Genomic DNA, 25,156 nt, shown 5'->3' with positions numbered 1-25,156 from the left:
GCTGTTGTGCATCTGATTCAAAGGAAAGAAGGTGCTTCAGCTTATACATGGGTGCACAGATAACGCCCTTCAGCAGCTCCTTAAACCAAAAGCTGCTGTCTTTTCGATGAATTATTAGTCAGCTGTGCAATCCCAGGAAAATACACAGCTACTTTAAGAAGTTGCCAGAGGGTCCTACTGTGCATTCTTTCTGTAATTTAACTCCTTATATAGCAAGATGGGGAACTGGATAGAGCTACAGAGCAAAGTACAGCCTCCCATGCTCGTGACCTTACAGGCCAGATGATGTCTTGGGGGACACACTCTTTGGTATCTTTTAACCCACAACTTGGCTCTGCCCATTCATCCTTTGTGAGATAGTACTTCTAATATCAAATGAACTTAAGCCATGTATAACAGCCCCAATCAATGAACATGCCAGGCATGGCCACCTGCAGATCCAAACCTGCCAGCACTCCTGCAGAAGCACCAACATGATTGGTGAAAAGGCTTAGGAGAGAAGCTGAGTCAAGTCACCAGTTGATAAACAGTACAAAATGAGCTTTGATGAGACATTTTGCAACTTGATACAAATACCCTCATACAACACCACAAACAAACTACTTTACCATGGGTCTTTTAAAGATCTAAACTATGCTTTTTATCTGTGATCTAGAAAATGTTCAAGCTAAAAGCAAACCAGCACATTAAGAAGATTCTACAATGATAAATGAAGAATGCAATTGAACTTGGTGTGGCAGGTGGGGGATACAAGTACCAGGTTTATGGTTTCCCTAAAGTGATTTTACTTAATGCTCCTCTGTGAAGAATTACTACTCTAATCAAGTCTCCCTGATAAAGTTTTCCATATATATGAAAATAAACTAGTGAGAAAGCAAGCCATTCCATAGTTTGCCACCTTTTCTTCCAAAACACTATTCATTCTATGATTTGCTGCTTACCTCATTCTTCAACTAAATTTTAATTTCCAAATTGTAACTACAAAAATCTACTGTTTGCAGCTTCCAGTATTAAATGATTAAAAAAAATGATGTAAAAATAGCACCCCTGACCTCAACCAGTGAGAGCATGTTGTTTTATTTCCCAACTTCTGAATATTATGCAGTAACTTAAGTATGGCAAAGGTATATTTCACTCAGTGAAATCAGAAAACAAGTAGTCCAAACATCTATGGTTTGTTGTCCCCAAACAAACCATCTTGTATGGCTTACATTTGTGATAAAAGGGACAAAGACTCATCCATCTGTACCTGTTTGACACCATCATCCTGAATTTTTATTTGAAATTCCTCATGTATGATACCATAAGCCTTCACACAGCTAATCCATAAACAGTGGTACTGGAACTTGCCTCCAAAGCCACTGGGTATGTCTTAACACACAGAAGTGCAAAATTCACACACAAAAGTCATTTCTCTGTGTAGACTTGGATGATTCTTTTCTACAGCAACATAGTATCTCCACAGCTATTTTTGGAGGTGTCATTGAGTTCTTTCAAGACAAAGCAGGAAAATCCTCAGGGTCATCTGGGTTTGGAGCAGTGATGTGCATCTAAAAGAAAAAGCACAAAGCAAAACCAGATGATGAGTTAGATAAGAGCTAGCTATTTAGCTGTTTACTAAGATGTACATTTTGTATAATTTTGGCTTTGTTCATTACTGTTGCTTCAATAGTTCAAGTACTATTTACTGTTAAGTTTATCCTATCCATTTTAAACCACAGGTTTGATTAATATTGAATAGAAGTTTTTTTTGTAGCTACATCCTTTATTCAATCCCAAGTTTTTAAAAATTCAGGGATTCAAATTTACGTGCAATGGATCCAAGTAATTTCTTATGTAGGAGTGGGGCCTGCAGCAAAAAAAAAAAAAAAAGGCAGATTTTTCAGTGCATCTACAAATCTTGTGATTTCTGTTGCCCTCTTTTTGCCCATGGACAGTGCCATTTTGATCAGGCGGGTGTATAAATTGAATTACTACAATGAAATAGCCAGAGATTAGAATTAGCACATGTAATTACCATCACTTCTGGTCTTGGCCCTGAGTCCTCAACTCTTCGGACACGCCCACGACCTCCTCGTGCTCCTCTGGCTCCTCGTCCAGGACGAGGCAGATTCCCAAAGTTAATGTCCAGCTGAGAAGTGATGTCATTTGCTGCTTTTCGGGAAAAGTGAGAATCATCCTCAAAATCTTCCTTCAGCACCTGTAACAAAATGTATCCACATTTTTAAAAAGGCAAGCTTAAATACCAAAAACAGCACTGAAGACTTGCTAAAAGATGCAGAAAAAGAACATTGGTTAAAGATTTCTAAAGATTATTTGATTATTTATTTAATCCAATAATTAAATTATTGGATTATATAATTATTTAATCCATGTTTTGTCCCAATGGATCTACAAAGTGTCTTACCTACTGAAGTTCAAATTCAAAACACAACACATACAACAAAAAAGTAACCAGTTCATCAAAGGAAAGCAGCAAATAGCAAAAAAAAAAAAAAAAAAGTACCTTGAAAAGTAGCCAGCCATTTTGAAATAGAAACAAGGAGTGAATGTCACAACTTTAATGCCACCGCTGAAGCAACTCTATCCCAGGCATCAGCTACCATATTAAAAAAGGCAGAGAAATCAAAGCAAGGACTCTTAAGGATGATTTTGAAGTATGAGCAGAGAATAGATATCTTCTGTGGTTGCTAACTGCGGGGCTGACAGGCAAACTGTTAAACACATAATACAAGAATGTAAGACTAGAGCCTAAGACAGGAACTTTGCTGATTTCCTGATGGCAACTGATGCTGCAGAAGACTATATTTGTAATCTTTGTTTGTTTTTAGTTATAATTGCCCTATGACCAATGTATATTTTCTATATACCTTTTTATATTCCTAATATATTTGTAATATGATGTGCTGCCATACGATAAGTAAATAAATGTGGTTGCTAAGCTCAGTGAAAGGTTATGTTATGAAGTATGTTGAGATCATTAATACTAATTATCCAGCAGGTTCAATGAACTGCTTTCTATGCAATATAGAGAGAACGAGGTCCAGCACACCTCTTAAGATCTGGATTTTTTCCAAGCAACTGGTTCTTTATAAAAATTGCAGAAACCAACACTATTTTGCTGAAGATGCCATGCTGAATAACTTGTGTGCCCAATGCTCTGTTTTTATATACTTTTTATAATACATATTGGAAGAATATAATTTGTATTAATACAATGCATTTTTTTCTTTCTCAGTTCTTCCCCACAACAATAATTTGAAACAGTTGTTCAAACAGAAGATAAATAACTTAAATCACCAAACTACTGTATATGTTACTCCTTCTGTAGAGCAAACTGCTTGCCCCTTTTGAGCTGAAAGGTGGGAGATTTCTGGTAACTTTATTCTTATTTTTTCTATCACCCAGTCCTCTGCAGCTTTATGAGTCAAGTTTTTCTTCAGACAAATTAGTACAGATTATAATTCAGAACCACCTGTAATTACACTTAACAATCTAAACACCACATTGTATTCCCCGAGCACACGAATCACATTTCTATACAATTACAATAAAAAACACACTTTAGAATGAAATATGGTTAAAACTAATATATCAACATCTTCAACATAAACTGTGCATCAAGAGCTAGACAAGGTCTTTAAATATTAAAAAAAAAAAGCCCTGGAAAGATAGAGGACACTATAGATAGGCTCCTAAGCAAATCTTTATGGGCAGGGAATTCTAAAGAGAATAGAACTGCCACAGAGAAATTATGCTCCCTCTATGACTCATTTCACAATGGTAGAGAAACAGCACAAAAACCATTCTCAAGGGATAGAGATTCTCCAGAGAGACTTTCTCAAAAAATTGCCCCTTGATGAATTAAGAAAGCAGCTGCTGGTACATGTCCACTCATTGCTCTCATTGGCTGACTTTTAGGCATTGAAACAGTCACACCTGCAGAGCAAAGCTTCAAAAAATGTGAATATTTCTGCAAATTTTTGATCCATAGTCTACATCCAAAGTGATGCGCAGAAAATATATGCGACCAAATAAAAATGGACCTTTGTTCTAGAGGAGAATATCTAGAGGATTCTTCACAAATTCACCTGAATGGGAAAGAAAGAGGTTCAATCCAGTCTAGCATTTATGTAGTCATGCTACATAAATGCAGCTCTGTGTAGTTAATATATGCACAGGCTTTCATCCTTTCACACAAATACAATGCAGTCTGAGTGGAATCCATTGCCTATTCTCCCTTTCTCCCCACTGGATACCCTGCTAAATGAAAGAACGGACTCAGAAATAGATTGTAAACTAGAAGTTGAAACTGAACAAGTAATACTCAAGAACCACAAATTAGGAACAGCAGCAAAAACGCTTCTCTAATCACTGTAAATGAAGTACAGAAAAAAGAAAAGTCAGCATTCTTAACATTTTAAAAATGGACTGTGGCTGAGATAAGTTCTAATAGAGTTATTTAATCTATTCAGTCCCTAGGTATAAATTTCAATGTAGGGCAGCTGGAAATGTTAACATAGAGTCAAAAGAATCTCCTAAATTCTAAGGTAATGCTTACATCATCTCTGTATTTTGACTTGTGAATTACCACTGCTTTGGAAGGAACAGTGGTTTCAGGCTTCCGGATGTTGAACTCGGGCTTTGGTCGATTTTGTTCCTGAAGATTTTTCCACTCATCCAACGTCATCTCTTGAACCACTTCTTCCGCTGGCTCTCCTTCAGCAATTCTAAGGGTTCATAGTTGTAAAGTAAAAAACCATTAGCCTGTGAAATGCCAGTGAGGGAAAGGCAGAATACAACTTAAATGAAGGTAGCTACTTGGATTTCTATAGAACACTAAAAGTGGTTCCTTTCTTTCCACACAATGGTTTGCCAAGCTTGTAGAAATGCAACCTGCAACTAGGTGCTATAGCTTGGAGGGCTTCTATCCAGTGTTCCAACCAGGCAGGCATGCCCTCTTCAAGCACATTCTAGTCCCTTATCCACTCCAGACCAGTATTCAGTATTTTGTCATTCACCGTATGATCAGTCTGCCTCAGGCTATTTTGGTAGAGTTGGGAGATAAAACTTTTCCTCAATAAGATGCTTTCCTCCCATCCCCATTTTTGTAATTTTGGGCCTTTTCTAAGCATGCTCGAGACATTTTATTTCTCAACAACCTCTTGATAACACAGCCATAAGAACCTAGCTTGTATTATATTAAAAGGAAAATAAGCACTTTGAACACAGTAGACAGCAAACCACGTTCTGGAGTTGATCAACACATTCAGAATTTTGAAAGCATGTGGGGACTCTTAACAACACAATTGCCATAAAAGGAGGGCTTGCTTGTTCAAACACTAGTTGGTTTCATAGACATAGCTAAACACAGAAAGTAAAGGGATGGGGTTATACCCCTTCCTCCTAGCTCCTAAGAATGCATCTTATCACCTCAACTGTTTTCCTGGGCAGCTGGACACATTTCCTAACAAAGCAGTCATCTGAAGCCAGAGGGAGACCAGGCAGACCAAGATAATGATGATGCCAAAGAGACCACCACTTTGTTTTGTTTACCAGCTTCAGAAGCGAGGGAGGGAATGAAAGCAATGTAGAGGAGTGAGCCTGGCAAATGTCCATAGTGCACCATGTCGCCTACAGCTGAATTAGCATAGCACGTATAAATGTTTGCATCCTAACATGTGCTTTCTTGCTAAACATACTCTCTGTTATTGTGCCAACAACAGTAAAAGTTAAGCCTAAGAATGGCCTATTTCGATCAGTCATTTTGGTCTACATTGTGTTAGGTGTATATCAAAAATAACACTACAGTTTTGCTTTCTGCTCCCTGCATGTCTTCTGAGATCAAATATAATTTGGACACATGCTCTAAACTGATCTTAGCAACCCTGATACATCATCTCCCACATCTAGCAGGCTGAATTATTTAGGACTTAGAATATACTTTCCATTACAATGCCCTAGCAGCCTTCCTCAATCTAGGTCCTTCTCAATATTTAGAAACTGTATGATCACTTATTGTTGGCCATTCAGGCTGGGATTCATGAGACCTTTAATGTACATCTTCTAAAGACTAAGAAATTTTCCACAGTTTAATACAGAGCTTGTGCAGAATTATGGTTAAGGTGCTAAATAGGTTCTTGGGAAACACAGATTCAAATTTTCACTTAGTTGCAAAATTCAGTGGGCAACTCTAAGCCAATCACTCTTTTTCAGACTTGACTTCACAGGGATGGTGTCAGAGAGATAATACTGGGGAAGTCTCCAATACATACTGTGCTTTAAACTCTCAGACAAAAGGTGTGATTATAAACGCAACAAGTGAGTAAGCATGGAACCTTGTTACTTAATTTTACCATAGCAAATTCAAGATGTGTGATCAAAACCAGTCTCCATTTATGCAGGGGATAGCTCACACTAGAGATAGATCCCTGTCCTGAAATAAATCCAAGATGGTTGCTAGCCTACAAACATTTTACTAGCCTCCCTGCCGCATACCTCAGGTATAAACGAGGCCAGACATTTGTCAAACACAAAAAAGAAATAATGCTTATTCCAAACAAACTATGAGTCCAATATATCCTGATAAATATATACATTTTCTAGAAATTTATATTCAAGAACTATCCAATTCCTCCTGACTCTGGGGTGGCATACAGTCTAAATTTAAAACAATATAAGGGAAATATATTATAGATATTTTACAGCTGTGGCAACCATTTTGTTGCCAGTTCAGTGCTGAATTAATTTATAGGGAGAGCAGCATTTTCTACTGGGGCTCTTGCTATTCCTTCGCTTAAATATTCTTTAAAAACCATATTGTTACTGTATGGAGTTCCACGATGGCAAAAAAAAGGCAATATAAATGCAGGTTAAAGCAAAAACAAAAATTAACAAGTTATCAGTGGGAGAACAAATGAGATAGGAAAATCAAGGAAATATTTGTTTAAAAACTCATCTCCATTGTAAAAAAAATGATAGCTTATATGAAGATTAACAGAAGCATACAGTACAGGAAGAAACATACAAACAAATGAAGCAGACAGTTCCCATATACTGACAGGGATTCAATTAGCACACAAAGTCTGGAGCTTATATTGAAGTTCATGTTATTTGGCATACTATATTACAAATAACATAAACTCAACAGCCACTCCCACCCTCATTTTATAGCTACATACAATAGACACTCGGAATAACTTGTCTATATTTTGTACCTCATTCATTCATTCATAAGCCATCCCAATAAACTAGAACTCTAACACCGGCTTCAGGCAGAAGTTAGAACTTTTCCCACAACTGAAAAGAAAAATGTCTCATTCAAAGCTGGAACACAGAGGGTGGACTCAGGTTTCTTATTTACCCTTATTTTTCATTCAGCAACAAGAAGTAACTAGACAATACAAAGTTGAGATCCAGAATATAAACTAAAAGGAAATTAATTTTTGAGCCATTTAAATTTTGAAAAGTGGTCAAAACGACATGCAAATGCAGCCTTCCTCAGCCTGGTACTTACTGGATACCTTGGATTCCATTTTCCATAATCCCCCACTTCAATTCTTTGCAACAGTTCTGGAGGGCAACAGAGGCTGGAGAAGGTGAAGTAAATGTACTCTGCCCTCCAAGGAAACCTGTGCCTTGAACTTTGTTAGATTTCTCATTACCAAGAAAATCTTTAGAACAAATAAACCAGGTTCCTGATTTCAAATGCGAAGAAAATTATATGCATTATAATTCTATAATGTAGATATAAAATTATAATTTTATATCTACATTAACTATATATATGAACCATAGTTTAGATAAGGAAATAGACATGCAAACTACTGTTAGGTGTCTGATGGAACAATGTGCAGCAACTATTATGAAAAATCATCCAAGGGGCTCATTCTATTTAACAAAGGATGGACAGGCAACAACTGCAGGGATCCTGTGAAACAAATAATCAGAACAACACTAGAGCAACTGGAAAGTGCCCATGCATCAGCTGGCCAACAAAGGACACTAAAAACGCTTCATTGGACACGATGTTCTGCTTGCTGAACTCATCCTGTGTGGAAGAGTCCTACCTGGCTTTCTCAAGGCTCATATATGGTAGCCTATCATGGTTTAACAGATACTACGTTTTGCAGTATATCCAAGAAAACTATGGCCTACTAGTTGTTTGACAGCATAGCATACTAGCTGGCAAAGTCTGATATAAAACATTTTACTAACCATCTGTGCAAACCACAACATATTTTTCAACCATTCCAACAACTCCTAAAGATTAGTCCACAACTGAAATCATTACAGCACTGTTATAATGCACCAGGATCAATTCCATTTTCTAGCAGCCATGCTGAAATCAGGTCCACTTGGCACCCAGTTGGACTAAACTTCCAAGCAAAAGGCCAGATCTTCTGATTTAAGGAGCAACTGAAGCAATATTCTCAAAACCAGTCCATACTTCATTGGAGGTTCTCCCTCAGGTGCTCCTGGGGTCTCTTCAGTTTCTGCAGTCTCTTCCATAGGAGCAGTCTGTTCCAGCTCACTGTAGAAATATTAAAACAGAGTGAAACCACTTGAAACACAAATGCTACACTAGCCAAGATTCCTCACATTGCCTAAACAAAACTGTAATTCCTCACCCATAACTACAATCTCTACATCACCAGGCTGGGGAAAGCTGCTTCAGAGCCTAGGGATTGGGTCACAGAATATAAATGTCTGCAAACAGCCTGCTGCATTATGCACCGTCTGAATCTCAGGAACAGTGTATCAACTTAAAAGAGGCTACACAAATCTCATCACATAAAAACACAGAAAATACATGCCCACTCTTCTTCCTTAGCCCATTCCTGTGGCACAAAGCCAACAAGGAGATACAAGCATTTAGCTTCTGTCATTGATGCCCCTTTTTTCAAGACATTCACCATTGACCAATATAGTTAGAGGTTTTTCTTTTTAAATTTTAACCATTTCATTTTTCCATAGACATAGTGTATACAAATTTTTACTTTTCCTTCATGCATTGCAATCTTTCATAGTTAATTATTTGACTGGAATTTAAGAAAAACATCCTTCTTCAGGGTCTGGGGTAGAGGGTTTTTCTGGCTCCTGCATGAGAGAACATATAACAAGAACCCACACATACAAATGTAACCACAAGGCTGTGTCCCTTTATTACAGGAACTTCAGGTTTTTCAGTGAAGCAAGACGAGACATGTCTTTCTGTTCAAATTGTAGCTTCCAAAGGCAGAGGAAAGAATACATAGATTAAAGCTGAATAAAGCATCCAAATGCTAGTTTCTTTCTCAGCTCTAATAATCCTCTAAGACAAAAAGAGACAGATGTGTCCCAGTTCTGCCAAAGCCCCTTGAAAAAGAAGCCTTAGGGGAAAATAAATTCTGCACCGCTTACTGCAGCAAGATTAGTCTAGAATGTTTCAACTTAAAAAGAGATGCAAGAGGCTGTGGGAGCAGGGAAAAAGTAAAGGAGGAACTGCCTAAACTCAGGTTGGCCCTAAGGTGAGGTTATTTAAGGAAATTTGCAAATAACCATTTTTCATCCCTTTCCTTCCCCAGTGGTCCTCATGCATCACATTAGGTCACCCCACACATCTCAGATTAATTCAGATGTGCACTGAACTCTCTGAAAAAGACTTTTCAAAAGGATAGGAAAGAGACAGGATACTTCAAGTCAGCTTCCGATAGTTAAAATAAGTAACTTGAATGTTATGTGAGACCTGGAAATGAAGCTCTCAATAATATCAAGTCTAGGAAAGTTACAAACACATATCTCATACCTCAGATCATCCTTAGCAGCTCCCCAATTACGTGGTCCACTTCCACCCCTTTTATCTTCTGCACGGACTCCTCTATAGATAGAAATGTCAGTCTTTTTTAGAAATTAAATCATGTATATACACAGAACTACACAAGTTTTACCAATCTGAGATCACTCCCCAACCAGATGTGTAGAATTCCATCCTCAGAATTCTATAGCCAACATGGTTATTTCTGAGAATTCTGAAAGCTGAAGTCCGTATCTGGAGAGCATCCAGACTAGAAAAAAATGAGCTACAAAATATTAAATTCTACAAAAGCATTAACATTCCCACCACTTTTACTCCAAATCCTTATTATGGAACTATTATTTATTTTGTAAATATATAACCCATCTTTTGGGCCAGCTGATCTCGAGGACAGCAGCCACAAGTTATTAAAAGTTTCATTCAGTAATTAAACAAATGCATGTAAAAGAAACAGAAGTCAACCAATTAAAACTCAAAGAACAGCAAAGCCAATTTTCATGCCAAGCTCCTACCTGAATATAAATATTTTGTTTGTTGTCAAAAGGATAATAGGACAGGGAGCCATCTTCACATTCCTTAGCAGTGAGCTCAAAATCCAAGATTGATTAAGAAATTGCAAATGCACATACAAAGCAGCACTTACGTTTTGTCACTCCCACTCTGCCTGTCAAATTCCCGTTTCCCTCTTTGATCAAAGCCATTGAAGGACCTGTTCATTCCACCACCTCGGCCTCTGCCTTGAATTCCACCTCTTCCTCCCCCACGACTTCTCACTGGCCTCTCCCGATCAAAGCGCTCTATCGGTCTGAAAATGAAATGAATGATCCTTTAGTTGTTTACTAAATCAAAGGTAATATTACTGCACCGTGGTCCTTAAATCTGTTGTCATTATCTAGAATCCTGAAAGTCATTTTCAAAAAGCTATTTCAATATTCCAAACCCAACACTGGACAAGTTTGTAATTTCAGTTCAGTTCAGTTCAGTTCAATTCATTCATTCATTCATTCTTTCATTCATTCTGCACTTGAGGGACTCAGCAGGTGACAATCGTAACACTAAAACATCCATGGTACAATTGCAGAACAGCAAGCACTAAAGAGCACCCCCCATTAAACCACAGATAATAATAATAAACAACCAAAAAGCAATAAAAATGGATGCCAGTTTTAAATAGAAATTACATCAATAATTACGCCAATTCCAAAGAAGCTCCCAGTTCAGAATGGTGCCACAGACCTCTAGAACTTTCAATCTTAGATAAGGGATGCAGAATTCCATTCACATTGGAAACCATTCCTGGACTATAATTTAATACACAGATTTATACCAATCCCAAATTTAGCTTTTCCTATATATAGAGTGTATATTTCAGCTTTACAGGAAAATAGATTCCTGGTAGTGATTCAATTTATTACAGCTTATAATTTTAGTCAGTGATTTAAACTGTGTTAATATGGCTTCTAATATGTATTCTTAGGTTAAAGCTTAATAGTGATTTTTAAATTTTTAAGTGATATAATACATTTTAAAGTTTCATAAGTAATTAATTATATATTGGAAAACTAATCTCCATTACATTTTAGCTCCCCTGTTTAGTTACTTGAATCTTACTTTTTGTATTTTACCCTGTTGTATTTTTTACATGTCTTTTTACTGTATCTCTCAGTGTTAACAAAATGTTAATTTTTTGTGTAATTGGTTCTTTGATGAACAGTAACTAATTTTACATTTTCCAGAGTTACAATGTATAATAATGCCTTCAACAGCACATACCTTTCTAGTGTAAACTCTGCTTGCCTTTCCATTTCATGGGGACAGTATTCCCTGAAAGGTTTCCATTCAGCTTTATCTTGCTTCATATCCGTACCTCTGTTCTCATTCCAACCCTGTTGTTCTCCTCTTTTTGGAGCTCGCTTTTGGCCTGTGGAAAACCAACATACTTAGGCTAGTGGCATTAGTTATATTTAAAACAAATTTCATTGCCTCACATTTACTATAATTACCCAATCCTACTGTCTTTGATGTTATTTTCTTTCTGTTCCAGTCAATGACTTTGATCATAAGGCAGCTCAGAGTAGCAAAAGATACCAAAGTGATAGAGAAGTTCCTTGGAAGTCTCAATACAGTATATTAACAAGAAAAAAACAGCTATCTGTTACTGACACATTAGTGACCATAACTTCACTATAAAAGTAATCCTCACTTAACTATGGTAATTGGGACTGGAATTTCCATTGCTAATCAATACAGTCATAAAGTGCGATGTCATTTGACCACATTGCTTACCAATGGCTATCCTTGCAGTCCCTGTTGCCATTGTTAAGTGAGGTTCATAGACTGTTAAGCAAGGATCTCCTTGCAACTTCCTGCCAGCTTTCAACAACCAAAGACAGTGGGGAAACTGGCAGGAACTTGCAAGTCCCAGGAGGCTCACAAGCAGGCCAGACCAGTAAGTGGGTGCTGCCAGGTGGGAGAGGGAGCGTAGGGGTGCGCAGGTGGCCGGGGAAGTGCGGCACAAGTGCTGGGAGGCTCAGGAATGGTGCGCAGGGGTGTGCAAGTGTCCAGGGAGGCACGGACCAAGCACAGCAAGGCTCAGGGACAGTGTGTGGGCGGCAGTGAGGCTCAGGAAGGGTGCAGGGAGAGTACACGAGGGCACAGGGAGGGTGTACAAGGGGCCAGGGAAGCGCGGCATGAGCATGAGGCTCAGGAAGGGTGCGTGGGATGCACAAGAGGCTCAGGGAGGGTGCGCAAGGTGAATGCGTCACCGGCAAGGTGTGGTGCGAGTGCAGAGGGGCTGGGAGTGGATGCATGGTTGGGGAACACTTACCTGAGCAACTTGCAACCTTCCCTGCTGGCTTCCCCATTGACTTTGCTTGTGGGAAGCCAGCAGGGAAGGTCGCAAATGGCAATCACGTGACCGTGAGATGCTGCAACCATCGTAAGTGTGAGCCAGTTGCCAAACACATAGATTGCAATCATGTGACTGCAGGGATGCTGGGACAGCCGGAACTTCAAGGACCAGTCATAACTACCACTCGTTCATCGCCTTCATAACTTCAAACGTTCGCAGAACGAATGGTTGTTAACTGAGGACTACCTGTATATATAATGGGCAGGCTTCAGGCTTGTGAACTTTATTTTTTCCTAAAATCATAAGGATCCAACCCTGGGATCTTGGTGCAATATCAGTTCAATATCCATTTTTGTGTCCCAGATTGGAACAGAGCTTGAGGCCCTATGATACATAATCTATTGTGGATTTCCCTAAGAGTAGAAGATAACAATTTTGATCAGAAACAAAGTCAATCTTGCTAGATTAAGGCAACATGTGAACAGTTATGGAACATTCAAAAAGATCTCTGAATTTGCCAGCATACTGTACTCACAAATTAGATTTCAATGAAGCAAAGCTCTCAAGTCAACTTTAGGCCAACATTCAGACCATGACTGGATGCAACTATTACAACAGTACCTGCTGCCTCTTAAAAAAAAAATGAATGGGGAGAGTAACTTTGCATTGTAAATTTTAGTGAATCTGGTTGCACAGCTGATACCAATCATATTATCACACTATATACTTTTAACTGATACTAAGTTTCCATAATTCTGATGCACACTGTTAAATTCAAAGGTGGCATTCTTCCATACATTGTTATGTCCAAACAAAATCACAGTCTCTTTAAATGACTGATTACAGGAAGATATTTGCAAAAGGAATTAAAAGGCAGAAAGCAAACAAACCAAGTGTTAAAAATAAAGAGCAACATGAGATCCTGCCAGCTATCAAAAGCCCTTCATCAATTCTGTTTGTGTTAACCAACCCAACATCGTACTGAAAAGTTTATTTGCACAGAAGTTAAAAAATATTCCTAGGTGTTACTCAAATTAAATTAGTATTAGAGATTCTTTTAATTCAGGTTTCCAGGATGCAGTTTCACCATGTAACCACTTAGCTTGAAGCTTTGCAAAAGCATCATTTTGAGTGAAAGGATGACGGGAGTAAATGTCACAGAATCAGCATAGTAAATAACTTGACCAAAGTTTGTCAATGCATTTCTTTCATGAAGAAAGTTTCCAAAATCCAATTCATGAGAAAGTTTTAACTACAGATACATTCAGTATATCCAAAAACAATACTTGGGTGGAGATTCCAGATAGCTATTATTAATCAGAGTGGAATGCTTAAACAGATGGCCAAACAGGAAACTTCAATGTAAGGCATATATACAGACTCCCACACTATGGAATGTGCTTCCTTAGAACACCTACACGATTGCTTTTGTAGTCTGTACTCCTTCCTTTAGAAAAATTGTGCACAGTCCGATAGCTCTGTTTAGCAGCACAAGTACCATAATAATATTTTAAGAGAAAATATCCTTGTCAAAATGAGTGGCACAGTATATTTCATGCAATGGATCTGATTGGTTTGGCTTTGGATTCTCCCCTGTTCCCTATACAGTATGCCTTTCCCTTCTTTCAAATGTAAATTTGAGTATTTTCATCTGAAGTGAACACCTAACCAAATGGTCACTTCTGTCATTTATTTCAGTGTAAGAAATGTGTATGTCTGCTAAACAGATTGAAGTATTCCTGAATAAAACCTATGCCTGCATCCATTCAAATCAGAGTTTAACCCTGATTTTAGAACTAAAACTATCTTAGTTGCTCTGTGCAATGATCTATGGCAGGAAAGAGACATGGAATATGATCCTATGAATTCCCCCACACTTCTCAGCGGCTTTCTTTAACACTGACCATGATAGCACATCATACAAATATTGCATCACCTTCAGTAACTTCCATATAAAGCCCTTCATAATTCAACTCTAAAACTCTTTCCCAACCAGAGTTGGGAACCTCCAAAAGAATGTACTTCGATTCTAAGAATTCCTAGCCAGTGTAGCTATGGCAGAGAATTCTAGGAGTTGAAATCCATCCATGTGGAAATTACCTAGATTGAGCTAAAGAATATTTCTCATATATTCCTAAAGTAGTCTACAGGTCATCAGAGACCCTGTTCCACAGACTGAGGTACATCTGCTCAGCCAGCAAGAGATACTTTCAATAATAACACCTTTTGGGGGGGATCTTTAATCTTCATATAAATTTGTCATATTGTATATAAGTCTGATTCTGTTACCTTTTCACATTCTACATGGTTAATTTATTTGCATTTTGGCTTCACTGAACAGAGCTGTATTCTGATTTATTGTCTATGGAATTTAAGATTCTGTTTATTGTATTATGCATGCTATTTGCTACAGGGTGAACAATACATTTTAAAACTAAAATGACAGTAGAACCACATCAGAATTATATCAGTTATCAATTCTAACAAAATATGCTGACATTAACATATAGAAAGCACTTAACAATCAGTAGTTTGAACATTCGCTTCTTTATTTTTTCTCCTCCTTTTTTCAAGGAACATGACATCTGTTCCTATATCATGATATTCATTTTGGTTATGTTATTTTAATATATTGTTTTGATGACTATGAGCCACCCAGAATCAATCATGTGGGATGGGATATAAATTTTGTAATAAATATTTACATGAATGATGTAATAAAAATATGATCAACATCTGCATATAAATTGAGCACATCTATTCCATGAAGGATCATTTATATTTATTAAAGTATGTATGTACCCCAAACACAGAGTCCCCTTTTTGGGAGAGATGGGCAGTGATAGAAATTTGAAAAATAAAAAATAAATAAAACACTTCTGGTGAGTCACTATGGCCCATTACAAAATTAAAACAACATATTTGGAATATAAACCCTATAAATCAACTTAAACCTAACTTCATCAAAATGTCTATTAGGAAAGTAACATTCTCTTTTTTCCTAGAAAAACAACATCAACTCAAGTTTGAGAACACACATTTTTTTTTCTGTTTCTCAAGTTAATTTCTGAGAAAAGACAGGTATGCCAAAAACAATTTAACAAGCTATGGAAAAATAAGAGCAAATCAACCCATGTTCTTCATTATCTATAAGAAACTCGGTCTTTCTCAGCTTTGGTAGATGGCTTCAATCTGGAGACCAAATGCAATAAGACATCTTATACTAGAAAAAGTAGTAGTTATGTGTGCATTGTGCCATAGTCTACATAGTCTACATTTTTGTAAACACAAAGTACTCTGGAGACAAACTCGCTTTATGAACCAAAATACTATATCTGGAAAAAGTAAGATAATCTGAGACAGGGAAGCTGCTACTTTATGTCAGTTTGAGTTTTCATTAGCTGCCATAATTCATTAGCTGCCATACACAGACATGAGTATAAGTACACAAAATTTACCAATTCAAATCAATTAGTTTTGCATACCTCTACATGGGACTGCTAGCAAATCATCTAGCAACATGATAGATTCCAATACAGGAGGTTACCAACATGTACATTTAATGAATGCAACATTAAACACACATAATTAATCAAACCCATTTATAAGAAGTCTTTTACATGGTCTAATTAGCCTTCAAAGATAAGAGTGAAATAGATTGTGTGATAGGATTTTGCTACTGCTTATCAGCCATATGATCAACTTGGCTCTTTTGTAGGATTGACTGAGCAATGTTCTGCCTATTTCTGCCTTAAACGCATCAATTTCACCCCTTTCAACTCCACCCCAAGCACATGCAAGGCTCTCTAAACTTTAGCCTTGCCCATTTTGGGGACTCTGGAAGCCACAAAGGTGGTGCTGGAGAGGCTTAATGAAGCCCATAGGCTGCTAATCTTTGTTGCAGAGAGATCACAAAATCTCTTCCTATAGAGCCAAATATACATATCCTATTCAAAGACCGTCAGACCCTGACTGTTCTGCTGACTTAGGCATGATACTGTGGTTTAGACCAAAATGTGCACATACGTTAAAGAACAGCATATATTCTTATTCCTTTCTTGTTCATTTTAGCTTTCCCTAAATGAACAGGAGATACAAGGGACAAAAAGAAAGTGCCAGTTCAGGCATACTGTCTACCTAATAAACCTCAGTTTAATTTGTACAGTCATGAAACTTACTAGGGCTTTGAAGCATTGAAATTCAAAGGAAAAAATCCCTTTGGATTGCTTGAGGATGCAGATCTCTCATCTGTCTGCAACTCCTAAAACCAGCTATGTCATTTGGTATATTGTATAGAGCCAGTTTGGTGTAATGGTTAAGGTGCTGGCGTAGAAGCCAGGAGACTGAGGGTTTCAGGCCTCCCTTGGGCATGAAAGCCAGCTCGGTGACTTTGGGCCAGTCACTCTCTCTCTCAGCCCAACCCACCTCACAGGGTTGTTGTGGGAAAAACAGGAGGCTGGAGTATTAGATATGATATTGAGATAGACAGACAGACAGACAGACAGAGGAATAATAGTAACAACAACAACAACCACCCCTCCATGGATACCCCCTTGTCGTGTAGGAGGGGCTTGGGATGCTCTGATGAGGTTAAGAGCTATGCTGGTGGTAGTGTATTCTAACAGAAGGATCACCCAAACCAGACAGCAGAAGAGCCAGACTAAGTGTATCTCTCAGCCCAGTAACTATAGTGAGAAAACAGAAAATGTATCCTACACCGGATCAGTCATTGTCCTGGTCAACAGGGACCGCATTGTCAAGAGTTTCTGGACATCTCTCAGCAAGTGGGCAACAGGACTCAGGAGCTATGGCTGGGCAACCAGGGCTAAGCACTGTAGGATTACTGGAAGAACCACCACCACAGAAAAGTCAAAATATACTGTGTTTGAAAGTCACACCATTATGGCCTGCTACTATAAATCAGAACCAACAAAGCAGGGCTATTTAAAGTGAATGTTCAAACTGTTGAAAGGAATTTATCCAGACTCAAATATCACTGAACAATGATTAGCAGATCAAAGGAGATTCATTATCAGAAATAAAATATTCAGAGATGCAGAAGTGGAAGAAATTCAGAAAAATTGTGAAAATGGAAGACCCAAAAACAATTGTAGAATAGTAAAAGAAACTCAGATAACAACAATTGGAAATATAGAGGAAACAGCTGATATGAACTACATAAATGATAACTTAGAAAAAGTAATAACAAAAGAACCAGTACAGGTCAGCATTGAAACAACCTATCAACTGACTCTCCAGTAAGAAGAATTAAAAGAGAAAATTATGGCATATGCACAATTGCCAGTAGAAAGACTGCCAGCATGAAAGTAGTGCCCAAAAAAGACCTGGCACCTATAATGAAGGATGTGAATAAGGTTCTTACAACAATTAAAATAACATCTATCGAACAGACCAATCAGCTTGCCTACAGTACAGCAGTGGTGGTTACAGGAGAATTGGGTATCTAAATTTAAAAAATTAAAAAAGCAAAAGCAAAATCATATTCAATTCCAAAGTGGAAGATCAGACTGGAGGCCAAGCTAAAGAAATTAAGAGCAGATGTGAGTAATTTAAAGAACACGAAAGAACAAAAACTAAACAATGAAGGATCAAGACAAGCCTAATAAAAAAATACTGGCTCAGCAGCAGAAAAATTGAAGCAGCTTTGGAAATGTGAGAATCAAGCCTGCCTCTGACTCAGAAATCAAAACTCCTTCAGAGTCAGAGGAGGAAATAGAAACTTACCAGGCTGAAACTGAAAAAATAAAACCCGAAGATGAGTCAGCAGCACGGGAAGAGTCTAAGGCGCTGATTGGTCAAGATTCGGTGGAGGATTTGAATCCTCCAATCCACGCGTGACAATGACTGGCAGAAAAGTGCGCAAAGGAGAAGGCAGCCAGATTGGCTATTGAAGGGTCCAGGTGCATGAAGGACTGGCATAAAAGGCAGACGTGCATAGAGCAAGCTGCCGGAGACAACCGATCCTACAAGCCTGCAGAGTCCACAGAAGAGTCCCTACCAGCATCGGAGACAGTGTCTGTTACTGAAGAGGAATCAGCGCCATTGTTCTCCACTGAAGAGGACTAGACTCCTGCATCTGCTGCCATTGAGGATCCTCTCATCGCCGAGCCTAGCAACCTCAGTCTTGCATCCAGCCTCAGCTCTCCGCAGTGATCTTGTGTGCGTTCCAGGCGCACTTCTTGCCCTGTTTTGAGATTCCAGCTGTGTCCAGTGTCTCCAGTCCAGCCTTGTCATGCCTCCAGTCCACAGTTTCACCCCGAGCCTTCAGTGCAGCCTTGCAATGTTCCTAGATCACTGCTGAGTTCCAGGTCTCCCGTGCAGCTTCAGCCTTCAACCTCCAGTCTTGCAGTGATTCTTAGATCCAGTCCAGCCACGTTTTGAGTGCTCAGCCTTGTTCAGGAGGTTCACACCTATCTGATTGTGAAACCAAACTGCTGCACAGTCCAGTACTTCCAGTCGAGCCCAACCTTGCTTCAAACCTTCAGCCTTGCTCCGAGTTCCTAGTCCAGAGAATCCAGCCTACTCCAGCGCTTCCAGCCAAGTCTAGCCTTGCTCCGAGTTCTCAGCCTTGCTCCGAGTTCCTAGTCCAGAGAATCCAGCCAAGTCCAGGGTTTCCAGCCGAGTCCAGCCTTGTTCCGAGTTCTCAACCCTGCTTTGAGTCTTCAGTCCCCAGTATCCAGTCCTGCCCGGGTCATCAAGTCCAGTCCGGTACGGTCCTTATTTCTCAGAAGATTCCAGGGGGCTCCAGCCAGCCCCATCCGGTGTTCCAGTGCCAGCTTAATTCAAGTAGTATTCCAGTCCGAGATCTGTTGTCTTCAGCTTCAGTAGCGCCTTGCACTCCAGTTTCTCCCAGTCTTCCAGTCTCCGTTGGAGACTCCTGTTCCGCTGCCTTGTTGCCTCCTCCTCCTGCAATCTTGCTGGTTTCCTTGCCACTGCCCAGTTGGTCTTGATTGAACACAGTTCTTTCTTGATTCTAAGGACTTATTTATTGTAAATAGTTAATTAATAAAGAGTACTTTTGATACTTAAACTGTCTGGCCGCCTCTAGTCTGAACAGGACAGGAAATCATAAAGCAAAAAAGGATTAAAATAGTAATAGCTGGGAAAATTGAACACTATGAGGCACAAATATCCAATTTAAGAAAAATCAACTATTCTAATCAGACCAGAGGTGATTCTACCAAAGTATAAATGGCAATAGAAATTCTAAAAATGGAAAATCAAACAACCCAGTTCTGGAAAGTTCTTCAGGAAACTCAAAAAGATTACAATAAAAATGCTGGATTGATAAAAGAATTTGAAGATGAATTTAGTAAAAGTCAAACAGAAGAACTAATAATAACAGCAGAAATGGTTAAAAATTGAATGAAAAGGATTAAAAACTGGACATCTCTTGGAAATGATCAATTGCTCAAATGATATTTTGGCTTAAATATCTGACTAGCTTACACCCAAGGAGACATCAGCGACTGGCTAACAACTGGCAAAACTTATCCAATTCAAAACAGACCCAGCAAAACGGATAACAACAGGAAACTACAGGCCAATAACATGCTTGCCTACAACATTGAAATTACTCACCAGCATAATAATGGACAAGATTATTTGGAAGAAAGTAACATCCTTCCAGTAGAACAGAAAGGAAATAAAAGAAAAAGCAGAGGTACAAAAGATCAACTTCTGATTGATAAAATGGTTTGGAGAATTGAAAAAGCCAAAAACCCAATTTACATATGGTCTGGATTAATTATAAAAAAGTGTTTGATTCATTACCACCTAGTCAGATCATCAAATGTTTGAAAACACTTGGTGTCAGCAAAAACATTAGAATCTTTATTGAAAAAGTAACAAAGCAGTGAAAGACAGAATTGGTGGTTGGAAATGAAAAATATGGGCTTGTCAACATTAGGAGATGCACCTTCCAGGGTGACTTATTATCATCCTTATTATTTGTCATTGCTATGATCCCACTTTCAGTAATTTTGAAAAAAACTAATCTTGGCTACCAAACAGCAAAATATGTTAATAAAATCTCACATTTCTTTTGTATGGATGATCTAAAGCTTTATGGAAAATCAGAAATTGAAAGCCAGTCACTGACAAATACTGTAAGAATTTTTAGCACCAATATAGCAATGGAATTTGGCCGAGAGAAATGTGGTAGAGTAACAATAAATCAGGGTAAAATCATGAACAATAATGGAATTGAAATGCTGAATGGCCAAACCATCAGGAGCCATCAGGATGAAGCATACAAGTATCTGGGCATTTTACAGTTGGATAATATCAAGCACTGACAAATTAAAAATGTGATCAATAAAGAATACACCCAAAGAGTGAGAAAACTGTTAAAGACAAATTGAATGGTGGAAACACCATCAAAGCCATCAATACCTGGGCCATACATGTTATACAATACTTTGCTGGAATTATTAACTAGACACAAGTTGACAGTTTGTACCAAAAACAAGGAAACTGGTGTCTATTCACTATCACATCCCAGCAGTGATGTTGATAGATTATACCTGCCCTACAGAAATGGAGGCAGAGGTTTACTTCAAGTCAAACAACTGTTGAAAAAGAAAAGCATGCATTGGCTGATTATGTAGAAGACCGTCAAGAACAAGCACAGATGCAAGTTAAAAATTGGAACTTACTGAATGTACAGGAAACAAAACGTAAATATCAAAATGTAATAAAAACACAAACAGAATGCTGGCAAGGAAAATCATTACATGGTCAATTTCTACTTAAGAACAAGGGGAAAGTGGATAAAAATAAAATCTGGCAATGGCTTACCTTAAAAAAAGAAACTGAAACCTTGATTTTGGTTGCGCAAAATAAATAAATAAATAAAGAGCAAGTTATTTGAACTAATGCAATCAAAGCCAGAATAGAAAAATCATCAAATGATTTCAAAGTGCAGATTGTTCAAAGAAGCAGAAGAAACAATAGATCATATACTCAGCTTGTGTAAGATCACACAAACTGTCTATAAAAAATGACATAACACAGTTGCCAAAATGATTCACTGGAACATCTGTAAAAATTATCATTTGTCAGTAATGAAAAATTGGTGGGAACATATAGTTGAAAAAATAGTCAAAAATAAGAAGGTTAAAATACTGTGAGTTTTCCAAATATAAACTGATAAAAGTCTTGGTGCATAACACACCAGATTTAACTGTGGTTGAAAAGAAGAAAGTGAGGATAATTGAAGTGGCAATACCAGGGGATAGAAGACTAGAAGACAAAGAACCAGAGAAAATCACAAAGTATCAAGATCTGAAAATCGAAGTTGAAAGATTATGGCATAAACCGGAGTGGTGGTCCCAGTGGTTATTGGCACACTGGGTACCATACCAAAAAGCCTTGGATGGCACTTAGAACTTCTGGGCATTGACAAAATTTCCATCTGTCAATTACAAAAGGCCTGGATCCGCACATATACTATGCCAATATATTATGACATCCTAGGTTCTTGGGAAGTACTCGAGGCAAATGAAGGCCAACACGAGCTAATGAACTGGCAGCTGTGATTTCACACTGTTGGGTATACAATAATAATAGTGTGAGTGCTGCATTTAGTTTAAAAAACTGCCAAGAGGTGTTACATGGTTTGCCTACCAGCAAACACTCAGAAGCTCCTTTTCCCTATTAAATCCAAACTGTACAGCCCTACGAAGTGTTATTCTGTGACAGAAAATCAGTGCTGCCATAATAAAGCAATTTCTGTAGGAGGATAGGCAGCACAGTCTCCTGCTTCTAAAAGCGAAATAGCTGGGATTCTTCACTTCAACAGCTTATCTTGTAATTTCACTAGCTATTGCCATCTTCTATGTACCAGGAGAGTCCTAAAGGTGACATAGTAACTAAGAACTGTGGCAGTTTGAGGTCACTACTATGGCACCAAAGGTCTCACGGAGATGAAGCCAAGCCACCTCATACAGGCCTATAAGTATAATCTATGGACATACCATCTTTCTGCTTGAAAATATATTTGAGAGTTTAATCCATGTATGTGTATATAAAATACCACACATTTCTGTGGTTCCTAAGGCACTCAGGACCACACTGCTAAAACTGCATACACCTGCTCAACCCAGTACAGTAATTCAGGTTCAAGCCAATGGTATGTAGCTAATAAGTACTTATGGATTTTACTGGTCTAGAGAGCACTATGCTTCATTATAATTTGCAATGGAAGAGAGAACGAGCATCGAAAATATTTCTGGCATACTTCTCATGGTACACACCCTACTACTTCTCTCCTTTTTAACCTGTTTCATTCATACTTTTAATTTGGTTTTTTTAATGATAATCTACTAGAACCTATATAGAACCACACACACAGGGAACTACACTTGGAAGGCCGGAGGAGGTGGGCCTTCTCTGCCATTGTGCCTGCCCTATGGAATGTTTCCTCGCTTCCCAGGTGAAGTCAACTCCATCCCTCCTTACTTTCCGGAACTCCCTCAAGACCTGGTTTTGTCATCAGGCCGGGGGTGGGGGGTCAGGGGACAGGTGAGATCTTGAGGTGGCTCCCTTGCTAAATGAGTATCTCTCTCTCTCCCTCTCTGTGTGTTTTAACTTTTTTAATATGACTGTGTTTGACATGTTTGTTTTATACTTTTTTTGCTGTATGCCACCCAGAGTCACTTCTTGTGACGTGGGCGGCCATATAAATTTGATAAATAATAACCTGGAATAACTTCAGTGTAGCCAGTGGGAGAAGCCTGGGGAAGGATATAGTGCCCAAGAGGGGAAAGCCAGTTTTAAACAATGATTCAATGACTGTATGAATCTGAATTGTGTGACTGTCATTTCAAAACAGAAAAGCATCAAAGTATTGTGACACTGTTTCCACTAAACCAAGGTTGTATTCCTTTTCCGGTTTGGTTTAAGGGTGTGAGGAGCCCCAGCCAGCTGATACGAACCAGTCCTTTAGAGAGCCAACCCAGCTTGGTGGAAAGAGTCTTTCCGCTGATGAAGCAATGGGCCGGGAGCCTTTCACTATCTCTTGGCGCCGACTAGCCCTGTTAATTAGTCTGAAGGCGGAGGCCGAACACAATGGCAAGTTAGAGCCGCCCTTCGCTTTCAGCACAAGCACCACCTGCAGTGAACGCCGCTGAAAAAAACACCTCCCCGCGAGACGCCACAATAGCTCGCGCCTTCACGCGGATGACCCTCCCACCCCAGGCCGGAGACTCTTCCCGGCCCGCCCAGACAGGAGCCACGAGCTAGGCGCAAAGTCAGCAGGTGGCTGCTGCACCCGTCCCCGCTTCCATGCCAAGCCATAAAGATGCCCCTGTTCGTTCGCGGTATTTTCAGGCGGGAAGCGCCAACAGAAAGGCAGAAAGAGAGGGAAGAACGCACGTGCGTCCGGGTCTGGCAAGGGCCAGGACCGGCGCGAGCTCCTAGCTCAGGCACTGCGACTGCCCGTCTCCAGACTCATGGGTTGATTCCACTTATTCCTTCTCTTGTTCTCTGACGTATCGCTTTAACAGGCTGGGAGAGGACCTGCTTTAAGGAACGCCGTGAAGCAAATGTCCGTGTAAGCCTGCACGTCTCTGCCCATTTACCTAGAAGTGAGTTTAATGGAAATTAACGAGATTTACTCGGGAAAAGGCACATCTAATGCTGCAATGCGAGTCACAGACTCTACGGGCAAGGGAAGCAATCAGGGTGCTTATTTCCAAGCAAGCTCGCCGAATTCGGTCTGCACCGTTGGCCACTTTCCCACTCCCGGCTGAATCAACTGCTTATCATCCCTGGTCCACGCAAGCCCCCTCCCGCTTCATACCCGGTGCTGGGGGGCTCTCCGACTGCAAGAACGGAGGCCCTTTTCGCTCCTTCTGGCATTCTCTTTTGACAGCGGTGGCAGCAGAGACTCCTCCAGGGCCGGGCTTTCTGCCGGTTGCAACAGCCGCTTCTTCGCGCTTCTTGCTCTGCTGCTTGCGCCGCTCTGCCTCGCGGAGGATGTCGAAAGGGTCGGACTCGTCGTCGAGCAGCTGGTGGAAGCGGTTGGCGACGGCACAGCCAAAGCTCTCCTGCATAGTTGTGGCGGCGGCCACGGGGCTGGCCAGCGCGCCTTTCATTGTCGTGGCAGCGTCAGCCGCAGCAGCAGCGGCAACTACCCCTTCCCGAATGCGACAGAAAGAAGCAATTCCTCCTCAGCGCGGCCCAAGTAACCACGCCATGGCCACTCGCCCGCCCCGGCCGACTGCACTGCCCAATCGAGGCGCCAGCAATGCCCCCAGCCCCGCCTGATCAACCAATCCACACGCTCCGCTGCTTATCGCCCTACCCAATAATGCGCCTCACAAACGTGTAGAGTCATTGACCAATCAGCACCCGCAATTCCTCCACAGTCAACCAACGAAAACATGGGATCCCCTCAACAATTTCCCACGCCGCTGGCCGATGACGTAGAGCGTCTGTGGCGTCACGTGCTTGAGTACTAGGATTTTTTTTTTTCAGTACAATAT

General features: G+C 39.6%; 2 protein-coding genes across 5 annotated transcripts in view; one reads left to right on the top strand and one right to left on the bottom strand.

The window, feature by feature from the left end:
* The window catches only part of CDC14B (cell division cycle 14B), a 305,941-nt gene that overhangs the window by 77,531 nt on the left and 203,254 nt on the right, over nucleotides 1-25,156 (top strand). The gene's annotated exons all lie outside the window — the stretch shown is intronic.
* HABP4 (hyaluronan binding protein 4) lies at nucleotides 1,247-24,845 on the bottom strand. The gene is made up of 8 exons (XM_063295223.1): nucleotides 24,472-24,845; nucleotides 11,570-11,717; nucleotides 10,440-10,601; nucleotides 9,788-9,859; nucleotides 8,450-8,533; nucleotides 4,562-4,730; nucleotides 2,018-2,200; nucleotides 1,247-1,550 (listed from the first exon to the last, which is right to left on the bottom strand). The coding sequence occupies exons 1-8, from the start codon at nucleotides 24,764-24,766 to the stop codon at nucleotides 1,494-1,496; spliced, it is 1,170 nt and encodes a 389-aa protein (XP_063151293.1). The 5' UTR covers nucleotides 24,767-24,845; the 3' UTR covers nucleotides 1,247-1,493.

Source organism: Candoia aspera, chromosome 2, assembly GCF_035149785.1.
Source record: "Candoia aspera isolate rCanAsp1 chromosome 2, rCanAsp1.hap2, whole genome shotgun sequence".
NCBI classification, from domain to species: domain Eukaryota; kingdom Metazoa; phylum Chordata; class Lepidosauria; order Squamata; family Boidae; genus Candoia; species Candoia aspera.
Note: the sequence above shows the minus strand (reverse complement) of the source record. Positions and strands in the feature narration are given on the sequence as shown.

Excerpts from the sequence above, each read along its gene's own strand:
- HABP4 (XM_063295223.1), bottom strand. The coding sequence starts at position 24,766 with ATGAAAGGCGCGCTGGCCAGCCCCGTGGCCGCCGCCACAACTATGCAG. Across the intron at positions 4,731-8,449 it reads GAGGGAGAACCTCCAATGAA|AATTGCTGAAGGAGAGCCAG; the intron begins GTATGGACTGGT and ends ATGAACCCTTAG. Across the intron at positions 2,201-4,561 it reads AGTCAAAATACAGAGATGAT|GTGCTGAAGGAAGATTTTGA; the intron begins GTAAGCATTACC and ends ATTTTGTTACAG.